General features: G+C 41.5%; 1 protein-coding gene across 1 annotated transcript in view; it reads right to left on the bottom strand.

The window, feature by feature from the left end:
• Positions 1 to 15,690, bottom strand: part of dock10 (dedicator of cytokinesis 10) — a 65,729-nt gene extending 50,039 nt beyond the window's left edge. The window contains exon 1 of the mRNA XM_082502580.1: positions 14,593 to 15,690. Coding sequence (XP_082358706.1) covers positions 14,593 to 14,700 — 108 coding nt within the window. The 5' untranslated portion in view covers positions 14,701 to 15,690. The remainder of the gene's footprint in view (positions 1 to 14,592) is intronic.
• Between the last annotated feature and the right edge of the window lie 4,755 nt (positions 15,691 to 20,445).

Genomic DNA, 20,445 nt, shown 5'->3' on the forward strand with positions numbered 1-20,445 from the left:
ACAGCTCTCATTTGTGAATGTGCCTGTGCAGAATTATTGATCAAAGAGGAAGATACTGCGGACTCTTTCACAGATTCTGTCTGCCTCTGCACTGAGCTGGGTGAGGTTACAGGAAGCACTGACTTCAGAGCTACAACACACTGCCAATGCCATCTAGTGCTGATGACTCAATACAGCAGCCTGTGTGGCTGACAAGGAAATGCCTGTCCCCACACCCCCGTGCTGCTGTTGGTTGCCCTAGTCTATAAGAAATGACCTCCAGGAGGCGCTCTGTGCCAGAGCAACTATCTGGTCCTCTGGCAGCTGGTTTGTTTAGAAAAGGAAGCTATTAAAATGTCTTAAACTGAGAACTAAACTCCTGAGGCAGGAGGGATGTTTGGGGGAGGGGACAAAAGAGCAGATGAGATGGAGAATATGAAAGAGAGACGGCCAGTGAGGAGCAGCTGCCAGAAAATGAGCTGCATTGTTAAAAATGACAACTATTTTCTTAGTAGCCAATTATCTTACCCTGGGAAGAACGCTTCAACCCTTTGCATAGTATACATGTAGACATCTGCATATATAGGTGCGGCATTTGAACAGACCATCACCTTTACAACAGTGAATAATAAAAGAAACAGAACCTGACAGTGTGAAATTAGAGATAAGAACTCATCAGGGGTGTAATTATGTATAACATTATTAAGTGAAAGGGAAAGCTTAAAGCTGCCTGCAAAGATTGAACTTTTAAAATATACTTTCTGTTTATTGCATTGTTTATAGAGTTATATGAAATATAACAAGATGTCACTCACAAAAAAAAAACTACCATCAAGTTATTAAACCACCAGATGCTGATATTCCTCTTCTTGTAATTAGTTCTTCATGTTAGTATCGACACTTGTGTTAGCTGTGCGAAATAAGTCTCCCTTAAAGCTTCACTTGCGATACTTTTAGCATCTTATTGTCTCCTTATCTACTCTGTAAATCTGTTTGTTTTAGCTGGCACTTATTGGAGCTAATGGTAATAAAACTAGAAGGTCAAACCAGCATACACCTGTCCTCCACCCTGCTTCATGCTCACATGCATGCACTCATTCCCACATTTGGAAACATGCATCATAAGACGAATAAGAGACATATAATTAGGAAGTCATGCAGGCGGAGCGGCAGTCAGACACACAGCTATACTGTCACACAGCTTGTGTCTCATTAATTCAATCTCCCACGTGGCATCTCTCTCCACGTCTCCCCGCTGTTCTCTCCTTCCCCCCTTCCCTGTCTTGTCTGGCCACAGCAGTCAAGCGTGAACAGCTGAGGTCACCAGCTTCCTATGCGCTCAGCAATAAATATTTGTGATAATGCACGTTGATCTGGATGAAGCAGGAAGGCTTTTTATACTTTGTTCTGCGCCCCAGATAGCAGAAGCTCACACAGCAAGCGAGGCTTAAGGTAATGTGACTTAGAAAAAATAGACCAGCCCCTTTAAATTGTGCCTCTCCATCCAACAGAGAGAACATTAATCATGAACAGAGACGAGCCTTCGCTGCTGAGAGGGGAGGGTTTGCCAATATTAATCTGTTCATCAAAACTTGATATTACTGGAGAGAGTGCTACAGCAACATAATGAAGTCCACTCTGCCACAGTAGTCATAGTTGTTCCTCTGTGATCCTATCTGGACCATTTACACAGCTGTTTGGCCTCTCCTATTTCCTGTCCAGGTGAGGGAATCTCCAACCAACGAGACACTTTAATGATTTCTTGAGGCTAGCCAAATCAAACCCTGAAGTACCCCCAAATCCGAACTCTACTCCCATTGCAGCCTGGCCCACTGACACTAGGAAACCGTAACTATTCTTTGAGCAATTATCCCTAATGATTTCTGTTTCCTGTAACTCTGGTAGCTTGAAAAATGTGTCCTTACTCTGAACTTGCCATATTCATCCTAAATCGGGCCCAAGCTAATATTTACTTTTACGCAGCCATGCCAGAGACACATACCAGCACAATGGATAGTGTGATAATAAGCTACTGGGGACATAGACAGAAAAATAATATCAGCTTCATTCTAGGCTAATCAGTGAAAAATCATCATAACACCTCATATCAACCCCCAGTCTAAATCTTCACTGTTCTAGAAAAGCCCATGTGATTGCCTGAATTGCAATGAATCATTCAGTAAGAACGCCTGCGTATGACACCTACACAAAGCTTACATGTAACCTCTGTATAACCTCTAAACCAGCGCTAACAGTCTACCAGATGCCCACTCAGCTCTGCTCCCTTTCCCCGAGGTCCCAGTTTAGAATAAGGACGCAGCTGTTCTTAAGACTTTTCCTCATGCGTTTTTTTATATGTGCTATCCTCCCTTACCTTTTCCTCTTTCCCTCTTCTCCCACCTCCTAAAAACTCAAAATACCTCTTCTGTCTCTCCCTCTGCCCCAAGCTTTTCTTTTCCTATTTCTTTTGCAGATTCCCTCTTTGGCTCTTTGGCTGACATTTAAGCCAAATAAAATTGATGTGTCTTGTATGTACAGAGAAAGATGCAGAGTTAAGGCACAAACTATTAGGGAGTGCAAATGCACAGTAAGCCGGTAAATCCAAAACAGAAAATGAAAAGCTAATATCAGCAATTACCAAAAACCAAAAAAACCCCAAAAACAAAAGACTGACTACTGAGATTTTGCAGACACGTTCCCTCTAACCACGTGACATTAACTTTTTGGTTATTTTGGACATATGAAAATCATGGTAATAATGAAGCATCAAGTGAATAAGGGTCTCCAGCAGTTGTCTGATAGCCACCAGTCCCTGAGTGGTTGCAAGTGGCTGCTGCAGGTTGATGGCAGTTGCTGGGAAAATGACTGCTGAAGTCCAAAACATCAGACCTAGGAGTCCAGATTCTACAACCCTGGGAGGTTTTTGGTGCATCTGATTTCACTCAGCAAGAGTCAGCAACTTCCAGGAACCGCTGCCAACCAGTCAGGTTTTCCCCTAGCAACCAGTGGCTGTGTCATGATGGAACACTCTTGAACAATGTGACGTCATCTGACAAACCACGCTATACCATAACAAGCTATTTATTATTTTTCTTTCACTTCGATTACGGTACGGCCAGCTCACAAATATAGTTCAGTTTAAGAAGCAGAAATACCGACATGACGTAATGTAACCTTAACAAGGTTCATTTTTGAAACAAAAAATCTAGTGACAAAGATAACAATGGTAACGAGACAGTAAACCTTTTCAACCTTTTTAAAAACTCCCAACAAAAAATCCCAACAATTAAAAAAAAAAAATCCAACCCAGGAGATGAATATCTCAATAGTGTATTCTGTAAACTCTAATCAGCTGTGGAAACTACAAGCCACCCTGTTTACAGTCTCTGTGGTAATTTAACTGGTTCATGGGAGTGAAAAATTCCTGCTACTTTCCAAAGTGAGAAGCAATTTATTTTAAAGATAAAACTTTGTTGGACTTTTTTTAAATGATTGTCCGTTTATTCACCAAAAAAAAAAAGTAGCTTTATAACAGATTCCTAATTTGATTAAATGCAGCTTAATGCTGCTTACAATCCATTATAAACTGGCATTAAAAACTCCATTTAAGTCAGTTTGTGTGTGAATTTATGTTGGTATCTATTTTGCTGTCAAATGGTGTAAACAGTAAGGCGGGATTATTGCTGGGCACAACCAGAGTAAATAGGAAGAAAAAACACCTGAAAGATTCAAACATCTTGCAAAAATATGTTTGTTTGTTTACAGATTTTAAGGATGTCCTCTCCAGCTGGTGGCAGCTAAAATATTATTCCATCCTGCCAATTTGTTGCTTAATTAGATCACTCCTGGGGTTTCTCCATCTTACCCCCTCCAATCGTTGAAAAGAGTTAACGAGGAAAAGTCCTGATCATATATCAGTGCCTCAGAGTGCAAGTAAGTATGCAGATACAAGAGGGCGAAGGCAGCAGAACATGGGAGTCGAAGGGTAGCAGACGTTGCATATTCAGGCCTCCTACTCTGGAATGCAACATGAAGGAGAGAGACAACACTGCAATTCACTCACAGAGAGTTACTGAACTATTCTTAGAGCAGTATGTGAAGTGGACCCCTAACACCATCACCACCACACGACCCCCACCGTGAGGACTGTGACCAGACACTGGACAGACGGGAGCTGAGTGTCTTACTGAGGTGCGGGGCAGGATGGTGAGACTAAACCAAGAGCTTTAGAAAAAGAGAGGATAAAAGTCGAGCTCCGTGAGGCAAAGCCTGGTCGGCTAAGTCTAAATAGAGCAGTTCACTGGCTGTGAAGCCTTTCCAAAGAGCCTATTGTAAACGCACACTGGCACAATGCACGGAGCCCCGGGGACCTCTCTCGCTCTCTGTCACTCCTCCTCTCATGTGACCTCTCGCAAACACTGACATACAGGCAGGCACATACTTTCTCTCTGCCCACTTTTCCTACCTAGACTAAACAGACGTTTTTTTCTTCCAATACAATTCAAGAACTGACAGTCTGAAACTACAAGGCTACGTGTATGACATAAAAAAAGAAAAAGAATTTCCTGTGCTCACAGCCAGCAAACACTCACACTACTGACATCAATGTGCAGCGCATCATGCAGTTCAAACAGTGGGTGAATTCAGTAGAAGTCAGTGTCAGCAGTGACAGGCTCAGATATTTTCTCTTTGCTTTCATTCCTCTGTCCTTGCTGAATGAGTCATTGAGAATATCAGAGCTGACACACATCATGGCCTGGCAGTGCACGTTCCTACTGTCATTTGCCAAACGAGACTGAGTCGTCTCCAGCCATAGCCATCTCTCAGTCATAACAAATGTCAAAGAGCTATTCATCCCCTCTAATCCCTTATACATACAACATATACACTACTGTTCAAAAGTTTATAGTCAACTTCCCAGGTTGTTGAAAGAAAAGTACATTTGTAATCATTAATTTGAATTTTTTTATCATCCAGTGGTGCAGTACTTTAGCTAATGCAAGTTAATCACATTTCCTGTTACGATTTTGCTGATTAAAAAAGCTAAACAAATCAGCTAAGTATGTGTAGCATCGGCCTTTATAGCGTCAAAGTGGGTAAAAAAAAAGGGGGTGACTTGTCTGTGGACAACTGAAGCTTCCACAGGGTAAGGCAAAGCCATACCCTGTGGAAGCTGTTGAAACCACTTTCCTCGTAAAGCAGGACAACGACCCAAATCACAGCTCCAAAACTGAGCTTCTGATTATTTGGTATCTGGGAAGTGCCCATCAAACTAATCAGAAAAAAGCTGTGGGAGGTGCTTCAAGAAGTCAAGAATACCACAAAAGTCACAGTCAGTCTTTAAGACAGTGATTGCTGCAAATTTACAAAGTTTGAGGGGAAAAATTATTTTTCAAATATCATTGTTTGTAAACATGAAAATATTTACTCATTACGTCCTGACATCTTTGAGAACTAGAGGGACACCCAACTATTCACTTTGAGCAAGCATTTAGTGACAAGTGACAAAACGTTATCTTAAACAGAAAGGCATGTCGGCAAGGAGGCTCAAAAAGGGCAACAATCTGCATTTACCTCTGACTCAACATAACAATTTTCAACTTTAGGGCAAAGTAATCCACAGAGACTTGGGGAAAGGAGTGAGGGCGTCAGGAATTTTAGACAATTAGGGAATTTAAGTGTATAAGAAAAGCCAGAGCAAAAGAAAAGCTAGATGGAGAGGATAGAGTTACAAATAAATGAGCTAAGTAGTAAAGGAGAAAGGGATGCTACACAGGTTGAAAAGAACAAATAGTTGGGAGTTCGCCTTGTAATCGGAAGGTTGCCGGTTCGAGCCCCGGCTTGGACAGTCTCGGTCGTTGTGTCCTTGGGCAAGACACTTCACCCGTTGCCTACTGGTGGTGGTCAGAGGGCCCGGTGGCGCCAGTGTCCGGCAGCCTCGCCTCTGTCAGTGCGCCCCAGGGTGGCTGTGGCTACAATGTAGCTGCCATCACCAGTGTGTGAATGTGTGTGTGAATGGGTGGATGACTGGATATGTAAAGCGCTTTGGGGTCCTTAGGGACTAGTAAAGCTCTATATAAATACAGGCCATTTACCATTTACCATTCAAATATATGTAAAAACTGTAAAATAATATAAACCTATGTGGACACTCAGGTATAGATTTCTTAGCACGAGCTGTAAATAACTGAGAAATGCTACAGAATGAAGTGTGCAGAGGCACAAAACGCAGAGTGTCAGTGAAACGAGCATGCGGAACATCCTGTTTCACATTACCAGACACTCTGACACTTTCAAAACCTCTGACACTTGCTATGCTATGCATGCAAACTGAGACTGAGATCAGCATTGTTGATGTACTAAAACATGGTCTAACCTTGCAAAAGAAAACAAGTGCGCACGCACAATAAATTTTCTGTTACCACCAAGCCTATGCTGTTGAGTCAGAATCATTCAAAGTTAATAGACATGTGCTTAATATCTGCAGTCTGACACACCTCCATTTCTCTCATGGAGACAAGTTTACAAAACACAGGAAAGTTGCACATAGAGTTGCCAAAAACCAGGAAACCATATGACTGAAGCAACTGAAACACGGTGTCCACAATGGAATCCAGAAAGGGCACATCCTTCCAAAGTATTCCCTTTAAAGTGATTATAATTTTAAAAAATTAAAGACAAAACAGTGAAGGTTGAGGTTACAACTGCCAAGGTGGTGAATGTTGCATCCTACGAGACTCAGACTGGTTCAAGTAAAATAAAATAAAAGTATTAGCATTGAAGTGTCTTGATGCATGCTCAATCATCCAGGTAAGTAGATCCCAAATTCTGTTTATCTGGACGTAGCGTTTTCAGTGGGAGAAACGTTTCGTCACTCATCCAAGTGACTTCTTCACCCTGGGTGAAATTGAGTGCAAAGAAGGTGCTGCAACAGAAACCTCCTAGTAATTGCTTTGGTTGCTAGCAGATTAGTTGCCTCTAATTATTCATATTAATCTGCAAACACTTGCTAACTACTAGGCAAGCCTGTGTGGCTGGGAGTTTTTTCACTTGACCCTACATTATTACAGGGTTGTCACAATTATACAACAAGTTAACATCACATAGCTAGCAGGCACATATCTGCAAAACCTCAACAGTATCTTAAACAACCCTCAGGCTTTGCCTCTGTAAAAACTTTGCTGATGAGTTTATGGGCAAATTTTAGACATTGTGGGAAATCCAGAAATCAAGATTATTTGTACTATGTTCATTGGCTAATGGCTCTTCAGATCCTGTTTCTTCACATCCTCTTTCAAACACCATGCTGACAACGGGGATAACACAATTAGGATTTCAAAACAGTTCAGAAATGACTGGATGACATCACGGAAGTGACGCCCATCTTTCATACCATCCGTTGCCACGATCACTACAGAGTACGAAATGTCTTTATGTTCTGTCATGTGCCTCTACAGTTAATATTTTCAAACTAAAAAATGATAGTAATTGCAGACAGTTTTATTTCATGTCACATGAAAATATTCAAAGCAGCATATGTTTTAACTTGTATAGAGTGCCCTTTTAAAATGACTGAATAAATAAAAAGTCTTAATACGCTCCACTCCAGCAGCACGGTTATTACTTCAGATTTATTTCCATGGTGTGTGTCTCCTAAGCATGATTAATGTTATACACTGCCATCTATTAATGTTAATTTTGTTGTAATTGGGGTTTGCCTTAGGAGATCATTTTGCAAACACGGTCATTCACCCAGATGTATCTTGTTTTCCTAACAGTTTCCAGGTAACGGCCTTGTGCTTATTAAAAATGTGGCATTTGCTTCGTGAAATTTCATCACTGATTTCACTGACCCGCTTCTCTGCTTTTTTTGACCATGTTTAATATTCTAATTCATAAAGGCTGTTGGGCCGACCTCAACCATAAATCCAGATAATCATTATGTAAAGTCTTGCTTTAATGGTTCCATTACAAAGTCGAGAACCAAAAGCTCCCCTCTTGATTGTTCTTGTTGGAGGAGTATCTTTTCTCATGCTGCCTTTTACACACACACACACACATATATATATATATATATATATATATATATATCCATCCATCCATTCACTTCCGCTTATCCTTTTCAGGGTCGCGGGGGGCGCTGGAGCCTATCCCAGCTGTCATAGGGCGAGAGGTGGGGTACACCCTGGACAGGTCGCCAGTCTGTCGCAAGGCTAACACACAAGGACAAACAACCATTCGCACTCACATTCATTTGCACATTCACACCTAGTGACAATTTGGGTTATCCAATTAACCTATCCCCACAAGCTGCATGTCTTTGGACGGTGGGAGGAAGCCGGAGTACCCGGAGGGAACCCACGCAGACACGGGGAGAACATGCAAACTCCACACAGAAAGACCCCGGCCTGATGTTGGAATTGAACTCAGGACCTTCTTGCTGTGCGGCAACAGTGCTAACCACCGTGCCACCCTATATGTGTGTGTGTGTGTGTGTGTGTGTGTGTGTGTGTGTGTGTGTGTGTGTGTGTGTGTGTGTGTGTGTGTGTGTGTGTGTATATATATATATATATATATATATATATATACACATACATACATACATACATACACGCACGCACGCACAAACTGCAGCATGATTTCCAAAAACCCAACTTATGTAAGAGAATAACTATTGGCAGGCAAGGAAATGTTATCTCTGCTGATTTGTAAAGCAGCTTTATGTCAGAGTCAGTGGGAATAAAGGCAGCAGCGCAGCACTTCTACCTTCTGCTGTGAAGTGTGTAGACCTTTCCTCACAAACTCTAAGTTGCACAACAATGTCCAATGGGGTGTGGGTGGGTGAGGGAGTGCTATACTTCTGCATTCAAACAACTCAAAGAGCCTAATACAACTCAAAGAATACTAAATATGCCAATACTAAGACACAATAAAATGAGAAAACACTGCAACTTAAAAGTACTAAACGTAATATTAAACACATATACATGCAAACTCATGGATGGAGTGTTTATGAGACAGTAGAGTCTAGAGTCTGAGTGCCAACTCTTTTGGGAGCGATGGGAGAGATCCTGTTCTCTTCCTACCCATCCTCCCTCATTTTCTGTTCTCGTCACGGTCTGGCTCTCTAAAATGACTGATGATTTCTGAGCCAATTATGGGCTTAATTCCACCCGTGTTCTTGTAATACCTTTCCCTGTCCAGCTGTAATAAGAGATGTGATAGATCTCCTTCACATTATACATGTAGTGCATCTTCAAACTTTTCCAAAATAAGAAAAAAAAAAGGTAATAAAAAAACAAAGTGGGTGCTCAGAGGAGGCAGTTATAGAAACAATTAAAAGAATTGGTCCTGAATGTAGCGAGCAGCAACATAAATTAATAAATGTGGCAGCTTGTAGATGTAGACGAGAGGGCGTGGGAAGAAAAGCGTGATAGATGAGATGAAGTAAGATATGCTAGAAAGAAGAAAAAAATTGAGCTGTGCGAGTGATAAGGAGCACTTCCTGTTAGAATTCCTTGCTAATTGACTTTTCTCTGTAACAAAAAGTATAGAGATGGGAGGGTAATTACTGGTTTTGTAGCCAGTTCCTTTCCTCTGCAACATTTGACTTTGACGTGAGACATGAGTCAAATTTATAAAACCATGCCCGCATCAGATATAAAGCAGTTAAACACCTTTACTATATATATATATATATATATATATATATATATATATATGCACAACTTTTATTCAGCCTAAATGGCAGCCTGGTTGCTCAGAACACCCACAAGTACCACACTGATAGCTGCAACACATGTATGCTAATAAACAGGCAGGTCGCGACTCACACACAATGCACTGCAGGCGGTTGGCATGATGTGTCATGAAGAAAAAAATGGAGGCAAACTGACAGCATGTCCCCCCCAACCACGATATACGCTTGCAACATGTTACTGGGAAACATCTTCTCAGAATTCTGCCTCACAAACAAATGAGCATGCCACGCTGTCTGACACGTTTTAGCCCGAGATAAAACATGAACACGCATGCAGAACATGAGCCTAGCACAGAAGGTAGATAAAAAAGGATAATGTCTATAGAGATTATTACAAAAACTAATTTACAGTAAGAGGAGTTTGATAACTGAAGAAAGAGGGAATGAAGAAAGAAAAAAAAGACTTGAATGGGAGGTCGAAGAAATATGGACAATGTTCCTAACATTTCAAAATAATTAAAAATTCAGGGTCACAAAACTATAGGAAGAAAAAGCATGGGAATTTTACCCAAGGCCTGAGACTATGTCGCGAGTCTGACGAGGAATTTGTTTCGGGCATTTAATAGAAGCAGTAAAAAAAGCAGTTTAAATGCCTAAAAAAATATTTGGATCTCATTTGAATGACTTTTGTTTTTCAGATCTTTAGGTGACTCCAAGACAGTCCAGAGTGCCTGTATAGTGGTGACAATACAACCAATGTAATTATCTACTTCTATGAAATTAACAATAACCCATCCATCCATCGATTCCTTTTTTTGTCAAAAGTAGCAACAGATTGTTTTGACTTGGCTTTTGTTTTGTTATGAATTATATTCAAAATCCTTGTAAATCCTAGTAATTTAAATTTTTTGTGTTTTGGACCATTAAGCCATTTCAAACAAGCCAAGTCCTATTAAGATGTGATCTCGAGCTTGAACAATTCTGTTATTGAAAAATTTACCGCATGAAAAACAAAGAGATGATTAATTAATAATAAAACTGATTAGCGGTTGCCAGCCATGTCCAATCAGATTAGAAATGATTTTATCAGAGTGACGGCTCAGGCCGAGAGGCTTGGAGAGAGTGTTAGAGAGATGCAAAGCTGAGATGGTTTGGACATGTGCAGAGGAGGGATAGTGGATATATTGGGCAAAGGGTATAGAACATGGAGCTGGATGGCGTAAGGGTATGATGGAGGCAGATGATCCAGTGGTGCAACACCCTAAAGAAGTGGCCAAAAGAAGAAGAAGAAGACAAACCCAATCAAATAGAACAAACGGTCAGTCTTTAAGAGATTGCTTGAAATAGTCAATAGAAGGGAAATGGTGGTCTACTTTATTCATAAAATAACATGTAGCATGCAGCAATGCAAGGTTATACAGTCTTCTGCATTTAAAAAGCTTCAGTACATCTGGAAACCTTGTAATGATCGTACACATTCGGTAGCTTATGATATTCTTTGACTATGACTGCACAAACAGATGCTGGTTAGTAATAACGTTGAAAATTCTCAGGAGCTGCCCAGAGATTCAAACTGAGCACCAAAAATAGCCAATATGTGACCATGCCTGAAGCTAGTGGTACCATAAGGCCATCAAGAGTGCCAAGAGCAGGCAAGGACAGGAACCTGGTGATATTACACCAAATACCGGATACCATTAATCTTGTGAGCATACGTATGTCCGAAAAAGTAAAGGTGACTGAGGATAAGGAACCTTTTCCTACTGAGCAAACACTGTAGCTGCAGTGAGATGCCAGGGTGGGCATGTTGGCACCGATCTCTGGCTGTGTGGTTAGTGTAGCTGGCATCCTGGAGGCATGGTATGACATGTGGTTCATCCCAGCAAGCAGCCAGAGTCACAACAAGAATGACACTTGTGTCTATACTACCATGCTGCTCACTTTTTACTTAGAGCCATCATAAACACTCTCACTTAGCTACCAAAAATCAGCAGCTGTAGATTTTTATGTATATTTTGTTAAAAGGTTTTCAGGACAAATTAGCTTCATTATCTTATATATTAAACATATGTTGGCTATACTATTTTTTCTTTATGTTTTATTTGGTGTACAGCAGTTCACTGGCAGACAGAGCCCAGGAAATATGTAACCGAAGATCCCATGGTTTCTGGGGTTGTTGTTTTTTTAACAAATTGTAACCACTATTACATTCTTCCTTCTTGTATCTATCAACCTTTCCATTTTCCCTGCATGTACAAATGGGTGGGCAAACCACTCTGAGAAACACTGAAGTAATCATAGAGTAGTGATTGCTTTCACAGAGCAGTTCTTCAGAACAAAATGCAGCGTTCACCAAGGGGATTTACCAGTAACCGTGTACGCGACACACCTAAAAATGCACGCACACAGACTTCAAAAACTGATCTAGAGCAGTAGGTCAATCAGAAACAAACAGGAAAACAGCCCTGGAAGCAAGTCAAATATGGAAGAAACAGTGAAGGGGGTGATGTGAGGTCAGGTTAGGCAGGGAGGGTGACACTAGCTGAACGAGAAAAGAAAAGCGAGACCGGGTCAGCAAGAGCAGCGAGGAAGAGGTTTACGCTTCATTAAATGTTATGCCGGAGGGTCTGATTCTGCTGACCTGGTTTCTTTCACCATCGAGGGACGTGCATTAAAAAAACCCACATAACGCCCATGAATATTTACACGCCAACTAAAGATTTGTATCTAAAACATCTGTATTACGCACATTCATGCTCTTCTTCTTCTTTTCTTCATATTTCTGAACCCCGTTTCTATACACAGATAGAAGTTATTGAAGTTATTTTACATGTTTTTGGTCATCATGAACATTTATTTTTCATAACGCAGGAAAGAATTGTGATAAATCAGTCAGTTGCACAAGAAGGTGACAAAGTAAAAAAAAAAGAGCTGTAATTTTTTTCCCACTTGCTCATGATCACAATATTACTCACAGTTTCCATTTCGCTTCTCACTTCAGGTAAATAACAACTCACACAATTTTTTGTGAACACTGTAGTTGGGTGTTCTGGTAAACTTCTCATATGTGAGAACAGCAGCGGCTTACACCATTTACAGGTGATATCCACATTAATATGTCTAGATGTATTAGTGAGCGGTGTTGCAGGAATATAACTTTAAGATCAAAATGTTGCACTACTGCAATCTAATTACTTAGGTTTTTTAGAAAGATATATACTACATTAACACAAGTCAAAGTAACCATTAGAAGGCACATTTTATTCATATTGTCTTCCCAATCCAGCATGTCTTGAATCTACTAAAACCCATAAAGCATTCGTGCTGTACAACTCGAATCTGCAGCCAAAGCATTTGCATACATAAAAACAGTCAATTAAATTTAAAATAGTCTTTGTTTAACATGGTGTCAGTAGGTTTTGCTTTAATGCATACACAAATTAACCTGAACATCAACATGCTCCATGTCTTAACCTTTTCACTAGACATTTTTCCTGTGACATTCCCTATGACATTTTCACATGACATAGCAAGCAAAACAGAGGTAATCTTAATAACATTAACGTTTTGTTCAAGAGTCTCAACAAGACAAAATGTGAGAAAGGCCTACAGAGGCTGTGTGCACTCTGTAACCACTGGATCTTTAAAAAGCTGCTATATTCTTCTAGATCTGTGAGTAGAAAAATGCTGAGTCTAACTGATTTTTGTCTTTAATAATATATATGAGGGTGATAGTGGGGAGATAGCAGACACCAAGCAGGTCTCTTTGCTGAAAAACAACATCACACAGAAGCAAATGTATTTTTCAGTAAAAAAGAAAAAAAAGAAAGAAAAGGTTTCATTCATGGTGAGTCTGCCACATCATTTTAATCCTGTCATGGGCCGTGAAATATTACATTTTCCCTCTTTATTCCAATCAATTTTCACCCTGCTATGCTGTGCTCTGCCAGTGTCCCACTGACACACTAACACCAGACTGAAGAGGATGTGGAGTAGCTGCAAAAAGACTCGAGTGGAGTGACCTTTCTTTATGCTAATCCCCACAGAACGGGCACGCATTTACGCGCGTACCGAAGGTAGAGGATTTGTCCAAATTGATCAAAGGGACATTTGCAAACACACAAACCCATTTCTGCTGTTTTGCCTGTGCGCACCCCACCACCACCACCACCCTGGATTACCCCTCCTCCCGCTGTTATCTGTCAATCGCAGCCTTTCATTATTATGGCGTGACACACCCACTGGATCATCTTTTCAATTTTACGATGTTAAAAAGGAAAAACTGATAGTATAAATTAGACGTAAATCAAACCAACAGTCAGTTTAGTCTTCTTATCCCCCACCATCCCTCTTTTTTCTGCTCCTCCATCTTCCTCTGTGTCTATGCACCGCTGGGCAGATGTAAAACGCTGCCTGTGCCATGCCACTATGCGACCACCAAGGATCTATTTCTTGCATTTCATTCACCTACCCAGCCTCACTGGAAATAAACTCCAACACCCCCCAGGGGAGCACTACAGACTCTGCGACTTTATAGCCAGATTATCACCCAATGAGCCCTGGAGATAAATTGCGGCAAATCCCTCACCTATCCGAGATGTAACCGTTTAAACGCATTGAATTGTCCCCACTGCAGGATCGATAGACAGAAGCTGAACGGCACTGCTCTGAGCTGCATGTGCTCACCCACTGCAAAGAAAGATGCAACATGAATGTCAATGCCAGGTCTGCTACAGCTGCGGTGTAGTGGTGCGGCGTGTCTGACCGAGGCTGCCGGGCTACAGATGAGACCGCATCGCGTCCAGGTTCCGATGTAAGGGTTTGGGGGTGTCGTCACGGAGAGGTAAAGGCCGACAGGTGGTTTTATACACATATATAATTTTTCTTCTTACAATCCACAAGGGTGTACTCACCGTCACTGCGCAGTGTCTGACTGCGTTGCACGCCGTCTGCCGTATCTCCGCCGCGCTCCCCGGTTTCAGCAGGTTCTTGGTGAATCTCCGGGTCGATTCGGCTGCCATCTCCTCATCTGAGCGGTCACCGAGCGCAATTTCAGCCTGGAAGTCTCTGCTGCAGTCAGCTCCCAGCCCTCACTACATGAGCCTACAGAGATGTGTTTACACACACACTCTCTCTCACACACACACGCAGACACGCGCGCGCACTTCACACACGGTCGGTTCACACACGTAAAAGCGTGAAGTGCACGGAACCTTCTCACTAGAGTGACGCCACGGTAGTCGGAATCTGATACGCCACTTCTGGCTGTGACGTCCAAATTAAAACACCGCTTACACAGCAGAGTAAAATGGCTCATTGAATCAGAGGAATGCTTTTATTTTGAAGGCCCAACACAAATTTCTCTGTATTTTTTTTATTGCGCAATTTTTCAACTTGATGACGGTGCCACAATTTGATTTCACTCTCTTAAACGTTTAGTCTAGGACCCATCTTTTAAAAATTTCAAAAGATATTAAAAGTGAAATGATGTATGAGCAGCTTCAGAGCAACCGCTGCTAAATCAAATTTGTTTCCAGGCTACTATACGATGTAGCCTACATCATGTATCTCACGAGGAGCTCTGAAATGTCAGCTACTCATCGGCAGTCTAGTCACGACCAAGGAAGAATGGACCAGCATTTACAGTAGAATTTACTATATGTGGGAACGCATAGTCCACCACCGACACCTGGCGTTAAAGTGTAGATATTACACAACAGGGCCGATATTTTTAATGATTAAAGTTAGCAAGACTGAAAAAAATATAATAAAAAAAATTTAAACTGTTTTTTTCAGAGACCACGGTACGGTGCAAGTTGCAAAAACCTATCTAACACAACATGTTGACAACCAGTAACTCTGTTCTCACCGACAGCACCAAAAGGACTGATACAACTAGTTAAGTTCGTTGTTTGTTTGTTTTTCCCGTGAAGCCTCCGATGACGAAGTACGGAGCTCAGGTTAACCGCTCCAATAATGTTGCTCTGCCTCCCCCTTGTGTTCAAAAGGAGCACTGCACCAACGAACTTACGTTCCTACATGGGACTACTTTATGTTTGGGAACATGTGGCTGCGGGCGTTATTCGTTGCGTATTGATATGCGTATGCGTTTCTCGTGTTGACGTTAACTCAGCAAAGTACAGAGCAGCTTTTTCGTTTTCCCCAACGTTTATATTTGCATTCATGAAACAACAAATTCATTCATTCATTAAACTGTGTGATTTTCATCGAGTATATGTTTTTTTTCTGAATTCACAATGATGCAGTAAGAACTTTCGAAGCTCCTCGGACACTGAATGCTCCAACAAACTGAAGAAAATTCAAACACGAGTAAACTGAATGAAATAACCGGGAAAGTTATCTAAATCAGCTTGTCATGAGCTGCTGGCAACAGACCAACAAAATGACCGACACAGACACAGGGGCAGCTGGATACCAATAAATAAAACAAGGTGAGTCGGAAACTCCCGCCGTTTAAAAAGGTCCTTTTCAACATTTTCATTTTATACATGTTTCCCTGAAGCAGTATTGTTTGGAAACACTAGAGATTTTGTTCCAGTCCATTGCTATTGCTATATATATTTTATCTATGACGCTAGATCAAACGAATCAATTAGCTAAACTAAAGTCATAATGCCATGGTGATCTGTAATATTTGGCTTCAAAATTCAAACATAACACAATTACCAAAGGCCTTCGAAACATGGTGTCTAACCTGATACTTGCTGAGAACAACATTGCCTTGACCCTGGTGTGGGTCAGTAGATGTTTTAAATTGCAGTCCCAGATAAATGAGAATTTGGCTCCCTGGCACTTTCATCTCGCATGATGGCATTTGGCTGATAGTTCTTAAACCGTGATGGTGTTGACTTCATCAATTCAGGAGTCAGACAAAACAAGTTCCATAACACAAGCATCTTGTCTGGCTTCAGAAACAGATTGTGGCGATCGTGGCCCAAGTTCGCCTTGTAATCGGAAGGTTGCCGGTTCGAGCCCCGGCTTGGACAGTCTCAGTCGTTGTGTCCTTGGGCAAGACACTTGACCTGTTGCCTACTGGTGGTGGTCAGAGGGCCCAGTGGCGCCAGTGTCCGGCAGCCTCGCCTCTGTCAGTGCGCCCCAGGGCAGCTGTGGCTACAGTGTAGCTTGCCATCACCAGTGTGTGGATGACTGGATGTGTAAAGCGCTTTGGGGTCCTCAGGGACTAGTAAAGTGCTATATAAATAAAGGCCATTTACCATTTTACTGGCTAGTCCTGAGAACACTGGCTGATACCTGTAACCTTCCTTGCCCTGGGGTCCGTTCTTCGTACCTCGCATACTACATCCAAGATCAAATCATCGCGCCAACTTTGAGCTCGCTATTCCAGTTCTCCGAACACACCTGTTGTTGACGATTAGTACAGCTGGATGAAGTAATGTGAGATCACTGGGTGGCTTAAAAGGGGCTACGCATCGATAGTAGAAACATTGATCGGTAACCCTTTGATTGGTCGGCGAAAATGTTGAAGGAGCGCGCTCGGTATTTTTCGGCAGCAGAGCAAGAACTCTTGATTTCAGGAGTTTCAGAGTTTAATTAAAACGCAAGGGAACGCTGCAAAGGCTGCAAAAGCAAGGAGAGAGGGCTGGCAGAAAGTTGCTGACAAATTAAAGTAAGTAATTTATTATATTATATTATATTATATCATATTATATTATATTACATTATATCCTCCTTCGCATTAGAGCCACAACAGGACCCACTAGAACATGGGAACAAGTAAAAGTGCAATATAAGAATATTCTACAGAATGGTAATATTTATCACTTATATTGCTTTTAGTCTCTTGAAAAGAGACCCTGAAATAATCTGTTTGTTTGTTTATAACAGCAACCAAGAAAAGGGCAGAGCAAAAAAAGACAGGTGGTGGTCCTGCACCCCCTCGTCACACCCCGGCAGAGGAGCTGGCCCTAGGGTTGAATGCCACCAGACCCATTGTTGAGGGCATCCCTGGGGGAAACTCTTCCTTAGACCAGCACCCAGGGTGCAGTAGCAGCAGCACCTTCATAACTGGTAAATGAGCTCATAATTCTATTTGTACAATGTAAAATATTTGGTTGTTGCCTTAGTTAAAATGCTTTTTGTACTTTGACATTTATTGACATTGTGGGTTTTTTTGTGTGTAGTTTTACATAACACTCCATCACTTTTACCTGTTCCCATGCAAGAGGTGACTGAAGCATGCACAGTAAGTTGGGAGATTATATATATATATATATATATATATATATATATATATATATATATATATATATACACCGTATTTTCACGACCATAAGACGCACTGTACTAAAAGGCGCAGTCTCAGTTATGTGTGCCATTACTGTATTTAACACACACATAAGGCGCACTGGATCATAGGGCGCATACAAGTACCGTATGTGTATTTAAAAATAAAGCGGGAGCAAACCTGAGTTCGGTACTCACATTTTTATTATCAGTAATCGTCATCATCAACAACACACAAGCATACAAGTGTGCGTATTTAAAAATAAGCAGGAGCAAAACAAAGTTTGGTACTCACATTTTTATCATCAATCAAACCCATCGAAGTCCTCATCCTCTGTGTCTGAATTGAACAGCTGCGCTAAATCTCCATCAAACATGCCAAGTTCACTTTCTTCACTGTCAGAGTCACTTTCCGTGCCGTGCGGCTCCTCGGAAATGATGCCGGCTTTTGCGAAAGCTCGAACAACAGTGCCAGCAGACATGTTAGCCCAAGCATCTACAATCCATTCGCAAATTGTGGCGTAACTCGCCCGGCGCTGCCTTCCACTCTTTGTGCCAAGCACAACAGTAAAAGAAGACTTTTCATACCCCGTTGTGCGTATCGCTACCGTGCTGGTCCCCTTCTCCACAGTGTGACTCACTGGGATGTCAAAAGTGAGCGGGACCTCGTCCATGTTAGTGATGTGGCTGGGCTGGATGTGTTTGCTGCAGTAGGAGCGGAAGATGGCCAGCTTTTCCTTATAATCCGCTGGTAGTTGCTGCGCTACCGTAGTCCTGGTCCGGATGGAAAAATGGCACAGTTTCATAAAAAGTGAAAGTGAAACTGCTTTTAGCCGAATGGTGACCGTCGAAACGCTTCTCCCGCTCGTTCTTTGCTCGATGATCCACCGCTCGAGTCTTTCCTCCAACTCGGCCACACTTCACCCTTTAGCGTTCTCATGGTGTTCTCTACTATGTGACGTATGACCCTGAAGGTAAGCGAGTCATGGACTAAAGTAAAACAGTATGTTGGATGTGCCATGCAATGCTCAATTACATGGGTGGGAACTAGTGTGTTAGCGCAGTTAGCTCGTTAACGTGTTGGCCGTCTAGACCCATGCACGGGGCGATCGGCGGTAGCTCGTTAACGGAGATTTGCCGTGTTGTGGCGTTAAGGTCATTTCAACGAGATTAACCTGAAAGCACTAGTGGGAACACAACGAATATGACTGCACATTTACGCCGACATCATCCTAGTGCAAAGACAAGTGGAAGCAGAAAAAAAACAAGCAAGCAAGCATGCTACTAACTTTAGCCGAGTCATTTAGACAGCTGTTAGCACATGATTCTCCTTATATGTTTAATATGCTGCTGTGAATATAGCCCAGAAGAAGCGGATAGTATAGCTTTTATTTTGGAAAGAGACATTTCTCTGTAATAAACTCTCTTTTCCAAAGATGAGTGATTCCTCAATCAGATACAGGGCTCGCAATATCGCTAGCCCGACATCCGGGAGCTAGCGATTTTTTCAGTCGGGCTACCAAAATCTATCTCTTCCCTGCCCGTCGGGCTATTGTAGGAAGGAAAAATATATGTCAATGCTTTTGCATTCTTTTGGAAATGTAGCTGGGTAATTATGTCATTGGCATCGGTGAGCCACTGTCAATATGTGACATATTGAAGTCGCGTTTGAATTTGCGCTTGTTTGCTTTCACTTTGCAATCGCGCGAACTGTGTATAGAGAGCGACAGCACTGATCTGTGAGTGATGATAATTTGTGCACCAATTCCTCTGACATCGTCTTATTAATCGTTAGCTTACTATGCAAACATGACAAGTGAAATCTCCCGCAGCTTAAACATGTGAGAGGTTGATCGCGCAGAGAATCGCTGAGCTTATGTGAGTGCGTGTGTAAAAGCAGCAGGATTTATATTTTAGTTCTGCTGAGCCAAATAAGACAGGTCAGGGTGAAGAAGTGACAGCCAAAGAAAAGCTTACCACAAAACGGAGAAGTTATGACAAATCAGACTATAAGGCAAAAAGAAAGTGCAGCTTTATGGTTTCATGGACAAAAGAATTTCTGTGGCTGCAATATGAGGAGCTATATAACCAGGGCTGCACATAAGTGGTCCGCAGGTGCGCATTCGCTGTCAAAATAAAAAACACGCACAAGGGTTAGGGTTAAATTTAAAAACTGTACTTTTGAGTTAAAATATATATTTATAATTTTAATAAATGACAAATTAAAAAGGCATGAACATTTTTTTGTATCGAAAAAATATCGAACCGTGACACCAAAGTATCGAACCGAACCGTGAATTTTGTGTATCGTTGCACCCCTAATATATATATACATACATACATACATACTGCATAAGGTTTAAATAAGAACTTTAAATAAGAAGAAAATAAGTGTTATTTAAATAAGTGTGTTATTTAAATAAGAAGAAAATAACACATTTAAACGCATGTGTGTCATAAAATAAGTTAATTATTGTTTGCATGTGATTTAGTTTCTCTAA

The sequence above is a fragment of the Aulonocara stuartgranti genome (genome assembly GCF_965226115.1).
Source record: "Aulonocara stuartgranti genome assembly, chromosome: 14".
In the NCBI taxonomy this organism is placed as follows: Eukaryota; Metazoa; Chordata; class Actinopteri; order Cichliformes; family Cichlidae; genus Aulonocara; species Aulonocara stuartgranti.